General features: G+C 37.4%; 1 protein-coding gene across 2 annotated transcripts; it reads left to right on the top strand.

The window, feature by feature from the left end:
- The first annotated feature begins 606 nt into the window (after positions 1-606).
- On the top strand, positions 607-5,605 carry LOC113210155 (BTB/POZ domain-containing protein KCTD9). 2 transcript variants are annotated; one of them, XM_026428006.2, is made up of 8 exons: positions 607-855; positions 1,229-1,350; positions 1,491-1,700; positions 1,796-1,953; positions 2,024-2,247; positions 2,323-2,518; positions 2,690-2,823; positions 2,912-5,605. In XM_026428006.2, the coding sequence occupies exons 1-8, from the start codon at positions 808-810 to the stop codon at positions 3,026-3,028; spliced, it is 1,209 nt and encodes a 402-aa protein (XP_026283791.1). In that variant the 5' UTR covers positions 607-807; the 3' UTR covers positions 3,029-5,605. The 2 variants fall into 2 exon arrangements, with proteins under 2 accessions (XP_026283791.1, XP_052127829.1); XM_052271869.1 differs by lacking the exon at positions 607-855 and adding an exon at positions 921-1,005.
- The last annotated feature ends 1,324 nt before the right edge of the window (positions 5,606-6,929 follow it).

Here is a 6,929-nt window from a genome sequence, read left to right as displayed (position 1 = left end):
GAGGGGTGAAAGGTTGGCTATAGTCCAGAAATCTGCGTAGTTTGTTGCTAGGTTCAAAATTTGTCAAACATTTAACGGCAAGACTACTGTATTCGATTCGTTCCGCCTTTGTCTTCGCTCCGCCAACACCACATGTCCACCCAGAGACCCCGAGCCAGCGGCGGTGGGGCCCCCTGCCTAACCCCTGCCCCGCCCCCGCCCCGAACCTTTTTTTTTTTTTGTGCGGGAGGGTCTCCTCGCTGGTGGATGCTGGGGAGCAGGTAGCTCACACGAAATGGACCGATAAACAGCGCGATCTCGTCTATAGGCTTCGCGATTTTTCTAATCGCACGCGAAGCCTAATAACTCATTGCTCTATCATTTTTGGCTGTCAATCATTGGCTGTCAATCAGCCTACATCGGCCGCGTGACTTCCCTCTGGCAGACCAAAATGGGCGACAAACGATCTCTTGGCCGCCGCTCGCGCACACGGGTGGGCCACCGAATTCACACGGCTGCTTGGCGAGTTGGCCTACCCAGCGCGTCGCAGGCGCCTGGCAGTAGCGGCCACAGCTGCCCAGCTGCCTTCCAGCCTAGCCTCGTTGTCCGAATGTGAATGTGCATTCATTCGGATCGGAGGAGCACGAATGTCGGAATATGTCGGTTTCGTCAGACTAGAAACTACCAGTAAACATACTGAAATTGCAACTTTGACAGTGTCGTTTTGCAGTGAAATCATTGCTTTTGCGTACGTCTAGAAATTCTACTCTGACTTTCTGACTGGCGTTGAAGAAAAGTGCTATCACTGTTATTTGACTGACCTCAACGATGAAGCGAGTCATTCTGTTTAAGAATGGCACGGATACGGACGGAAAGGTAGCGGATGTAATTTAATGTAATCGTGTTATTTGCAGCATTTTATATTTAAAAGCACTGTCATCAATTCCTATGACGCGATTGATCAAGATCTGTAATTTCGAATTTTGAATCATGTCAATGAAACCATTTTGTCATTGCCCAGTGAAGGTTAGGAAATGTCTCAAGATTGTCGTAGAATAGTAGTTTCTGAATGGGTAGGGAGTGGAAACCGTCTATTTTCGAGTATTCTCGATCTACTTACTTTCTTGTTGTTTTTTTTCAATTCCCTTGCTAACTCTCCTGTGTCTCTCAAATCCATGACAGTCAAATATTTAAATTGAATTTGTTAATTTTAAAACTTTGATCAAAACTTTTTTGTACACTATCACAGGTATTTCTTGTGACTCATTCTATGGAAGAACTCTTGACTGCTGCTAGCCAGAAATTTAAAGTTAACGCCAAACGACTTTTCACTCCTCAAGGAGGAGAACTAGATGACCTAAAACTTATAAGGTATTAGAAATTTTATGTTCTGTAGTCATGTATTTATTTTGCTCGAGAAATTATCTACCTCATTCATGTGAAGGTTTAACTCTTCGATGAAAATCAGTAACTTGACCTAATGTGAACTACATCAAACATGCCTTTTGCAGAGATGATGATGTGCTATATGTGTCAGCTGGAGAGAGCTTTATCCCTCTTCAACCATGCTTAGCATCAAAGAAGAATGACACCCTTCTTCCTGCAACTTCAAGTACAGCAACATCATCTAAAGATTGGGTTACACTAAATGTTGGTGGTAAATATTTTACAACATCCAGAAGTACACTCGTATCAAAAGAACCTTTGAGCATGTTAGCGAGGTGAGCTTTGCAATTCTTGGCAATTGATTACCTGCACGGTTGTTTTTCTTTTGACGGTAAAGATGACAGAGTTTATGCCTTTTTCTTTCTATCAGAATGTTTGCTGAAGGTGAAAATGGATATCTCATGACACCTAGTAATGTTGATCACAATGGTGCTTACTTGATTGATAGAAGTCCAACTTATTTTGAACCTATTTTAAACTATTTGCGGAATGGTCAGTTGATATTTGATACTAATGTCAATCCGGAAGGTAAGTCATCCACCTTTTTCTGATGTAATTTTTTAAAAGTTCAGTCCACTGATGCCTGATTTTTTTGCAGGTGTACTGGAAGAAGCTCGTTTTTTTGGGTTGGAGTCACTGGTTCCCCAACTAGAGGCCATGATTACAAGCAATCAACGGTCAAGGGACAATCTTCCCTTGAGCCGTAGAGATGTCATTAATGCACTAGTCTGTACTCCATTTACAGCAGAATTAAGATTTCAAGGGGTCAATTTGGCTGGTTCTGACCTGTCGCGGCTAGATTTAAGATATATTAATTTCAAAGTATGTATGGCTATTAGATTTGAGTATGATGAGTTGCTGAACGTCTTTTCACATCAAGGCAATATTACTCCACAGTATGCTTGTCTACATGGATGCCGCATGGTTGGAGCCAATTTAAGCTGGTGCTGTTTAGAACGAGCTGATCTATCTCACGCCCAGCTGGAAGGAGCACATCTCTTGGGAGTGAAAATGTTATGTGCCAACTTGGAAGGTGCTAATTTGCGAGGTTGTAATTTTGAGGATCCAGCTGGTAGCCGTGCCAATATGGAGGGTAAGTTCCTACAGTCTGGTAATTTATTATTTACATCCATATGTTAAAGTGTAGATCTACATTATGTTAAGAAAAGCCACATTGAAGTTATGAGCTTATGAAATTAATATCATTTATTTGATTATTTGACTGTTGTTTATGATAATTATGTTACATATCTAATCTGTTCAGGAGTCAATTTGAAAGGAGCGAACCTTGAAGGAAGTAATATGGCAGGAGTTAATCTAAGAGTTGCTACTCTTAAGAATGCCAATTTGCAAAATTGTGACCTTCGTGCTGCTGTTCTTGCTGGTGCAGATCTCGAGGTATTAATAAAATTTGAATTTTGATTGATTGGAACCAAATTTTACTGTTGTTGACTTGTATGAATACCCTGCTTGATGTTCTTTACAGAATTGTGATTTATCTGGAAGTGACTTAAATGAGGCAAATCTTAGAGGCGCCAATTTAAAAGGTGCTGCCTTTGAACTGATGCTTACCCCACTTCATATGTCCCAAGCAATACGTTAAAAAAATGAGAAGTGGCAACCTAATTACCTGACTGAAGTCTGCAATTTGCAAAAGTAAGATATTATCTTTCCTTCTATGTACTGTATATATAAATGTATATCTATCACAATTGTATGGAAGAAAAATACCTTATTATGCCTTTATGAACATGTAATTTTGAGGATTCTCTGCTCTGGTTCATGTACATTGTAGTTACCTAGCAATAACAACATTTGATTTCAAGTTTTTATCTAATTCCATCAAAAGTTGTTCTTACGTTAGTTGGTAGTCGACTAAGCTGTGTCATACAACACTGATACTTTCATGCATGTTGAGGTGGATTTTGTCTTTTGAGGATGAGGCCGCACCTCTGGTCCAATCACAATTCTTCAAAATTATTATTTGTTTCAAAACCTCGTACCTCGTGTGTTGTGCCTTGTGCATTGTGCCTCATACCTAACAAGATGAAATCCATTTGTTTTAACTTCTATCATATGTCCTTGCTAATGAAGTTCTTAACGACGCAACTCCTGAGCCATGGGATAATCTGAATCACTCATTGCTGCAAACATGATTGAAAATTTAATAATTGACGCAAAATTTCCTGTTGTGGTTGATTTTGTTTATTAGATTCAAATTAATTTGACTCAAGGATAGCAATATTTAACTGTTATACAGAATGAACTTTAGTGCTGGTTTTATTTGATTCTTATTTTAATGTTTTGTTACCTCATGTCTTTCATCTTTCATAACATTTCCATCTGTGGTGACTAAGCAAAGTCACTGAGTTGTTTTTTTTCAAAACTTCTTGTTACTATTTTTGTTAAAACAATGTTCCCCCATTAACCAGAAAAGGTGTTACTTCATTAGTTGTGTTTTTCTATGATTTAATTTTATCTGTTCAATTTATATCACGTGTAAAAATTTAAAGACTTAAAGAAGTTTTTACAATATCCCCCTAGAGAATAGGCAGGTAGAGTAAAACAAAAGGAACAAGTATTTGTTTTTATTAGGCTTCAAGTCTGAATAATTGATTTGTTTCTTAAATCTGTTTTAAATGAAAGTATGTATTTCTATTGATGTGTGATTTATCTTTATGGGCATTTATCTATCTTTAGAACTTTTGAAATATTTTAGACAGCTTAAGGTGCAGAAAAATAGACTTGATTTTGATATGCTGCTTTGCTGTGATTAAACACGCTTCCAAGGGTATCAAGTTTTGTGCAAGTTGTAACAATATGCTACAGATTATATCCACCCGATTACTTTTTGAACATTTTTACAATATGGCTTAAAAGTTAGCTTTTGCTGTTCCATAGGTTAAACACGTTGTACCTTTACTTTCACTTTAAAGTTTTTGTAATTTGCATCTAAAAGAATTTTGATGTTTACTGTACAGTACGTGCCAAGGTGTTTGTTTGCCATTTGATGGCATTTAATTTTGCCTTCCATTCTTGGCATCACATTAAATTATTCCTTTTTAATAATTTGTTAGGAAACTGTTCTGAAGGCGGTTGTTTTATTAATATTTACTTGGATTACAGGGCATTTTGTTGGAAAATACCTTGTCAACAACTTAGCGTCTTTGTAAAGCAGCCTGTGATTTTGTATATGATGAAACATAACGCCTAACTCCTAGAGCAAAAATTTTTTTGTTAATTGAAAACATAACCAAAAAGTAAATTGATATATTAGGAATGTAAGGCTTTTAACTGACATTTGACTGGTAACATCCTATTAACTTTGTCAGTTCTCTTGATAAAAATTACATCTTGCTTTATTTGGTAGTACCATATTCACCTGAATACAAGACTCCCTTTTCCCCCTGGAAATTTGTCTCTGAAGTATTTTTTGCCTTGACTTTGGCTCCTTTAAAGTAGGGTGGTCTTAGACGCGGGGTGGGTCTTACAATCAGGTGAATATGGTATGTGTACACACAGATGGTTGGAACTGTTTGTACATATTTTCTTTCAGAGACAACCTCATTACTGAGGTTGCTGAGTAGGTTACGGCAGGAGAATAACACTCCTATACATTCCATGGTTAACTCTTGCATTCCATTGATTCAGTGTTCTGTGAAACAGGCTTGATGGTCTAAAAATATTATTGACCTTATACAATGCCAAAAATTGTCTCACTACATTTGATACTTGGAAGCCAGATGAATCACTTATGATATACATATATACCTAAGAAATATGAATGTATCTTCTCATGGTGAAAATAGTAAACTCTCTATTGAACTGTTCTGGAGTCCGAAGATTGCTGACATTGCACGTTGAAAAGCTACTTTCTAGCTGAAATTGGTAGGCTGAAGTGAATCTTAATTCTCAACTTTTCTGGATCTTACAAGTTCTAGACTTTTAAACTGCAGATGTGCTAAGGTTGCTAAATATAGTGTGATTGTTAAAGATTTTTTAAAAATCTAATAAGTTAGTCTGATTTTATGAGTTGCATAAATGTATTTGAACTGTGTTATAAAAGTTGTATGTTTATTGATTCTTGTTCTCTGAACGGAATTGTTGTTTTTGTGCTGGAAGTTAATGGAGATCAATCTTGCATCATACATTTATTAAACTGTTGTATGTGTTTATTGTATTCATGATTTTTGTTACATTTTGTTTAGTTACTACTCTTCCCTTTCAATATACCGGATTGATAACAACTCCATCAACAGTGGCGTGATGATATATGGACTTGTATTTGTTTCACAATGTCTGCAGTTGTGATGTGCTACTACTGGGTCACTAGGGTACCCCAAAAAAAAGTCATAGTAAAAAATTTCGAGTGTTCATGTCTTATTCCGTGATGCCTCAAGAAAAAGGCCTCCTGTCAAAATCTGAGCAAAATTGGACAATATTTGACCCTCGCGAAGTCGGTTCAAAGTTTAACATAAGTTTCTTATGGGCGATCTTAAGAAAAAGCACAAATTTGGCCCAGGGCTCAAAATACTTATTGTAGACCATAACTGTTGTCAGAAACGTAATCTACGCTAAAAACCGAGCCAGACGACATGCCGCTTGCTAGTGTAGTCCATCGCGTTTCAAAGAAAATATTTTGATTTTTTGCCGAAATCCGTCATATTTGGCTGTTTTTCGCTATTTTCACCCCTGTATAAAATAAAGACGAGATGGACTACACTGGCAAGCGGCATATCGTCTGGCTCGGTTTTTAGCGTAGATTGCGATTCTGACTACAGATATGGTCTACAATAAGTCTTTTGAGCCCTGGGCCAAATTTGTGCTTTTTCTCAAGATCGCCCATAAGAAACTTATGTTAAACTTTGAACCGACTTCGCGAGGGTCAAATATTGTCCAATTTTGCTCAGATTTTGACAGGAGGCCTTTTTCTTGAGGCATCACGGAATAAGACATGAACACTGGGAAATTTTTACCATGACCTTACTCTTGGGGTACCCTACTGGGTCACAATACAGTTTCCTAAAGCTACTGTTTGCAGAGCAATGGTAAAATTTGAGATGAGAAACAGTTTCCTGCTCAATTTGTAGGGGCCTGTTAGTCTTCTCTCCATAAAGGACCTTACACAAAGGACCTTGTCAGAACACATTATACATTTACTCAGAATTTTCACTTCACACAATGAACTAGCATGCAGTTCAAATGAATGTAGCTACAACATAATGAAGTGTCATAATCATACTAACAAAAATAAGGGAAAAAGAAAATTTACTTACAGGAGAATCTTTATTTGGACATCAGATGTAAAGATGTTAGTAAAATATATACAGGGAAACACAGTACATATTGGCAACAAAATTCGATCAGAGATCTTTAACATGCATTGAAAAATGGACTAACTGAGAAAATTGTCTTCAAAAATATACTACAAAATTGTAAGTTTATTGCCTTACTCCAGAATCCGGGGAACATCTGGTAGGTCCCCTCACTAGAAGGTCCCCCCC

The sequence above is a fragment of the Frankliniella occidentalis genome, unplaced genomic scaffold (genome assembly GCF_000697945.3).
Source record: "Frankliniella occidentalis isolate FOCC.00 unplaced genomic scaffold, Focc_3.1 Scaffold177, whole genome shotgun sequence".
In the NCBI taxonomy this organism is placed as follows: domain Eukaryota; kingdom Metazoa; phylum Arthropoda; class Insecta; order Thysanoptera; family Thripidae; genus Frankliniella; species Frankliniella occidentalis.
Note: the sequence above shows the minus strand (reverse complement) of the source record. Positions and strands in the feature narration are given on the sequence as shown.

Bases quoted from the DNA above. Each gene is read 5' to 3' on its own strand.
- LOC113210155 (XM_026428006.2), top strand. From the start codon at position 808: ATGAAGCGAGTCATTCTGTTTAAGAATGGCACGGATACGGACGGAAAG. The intron at 856-1,228 runs GTAGCGGATGTA...ACACTATCACAG, and splicing joins GCACGGATACGGACGGAAAG to GTATTTCTTGTGACTCATTC. The intron at 2,248-2,322 runs GTATGTATGGCT...ATTACTCCACAG, and splicing joins TAAGATATATTAATTTCAAA to TATGCTTGTCTACATGGATG.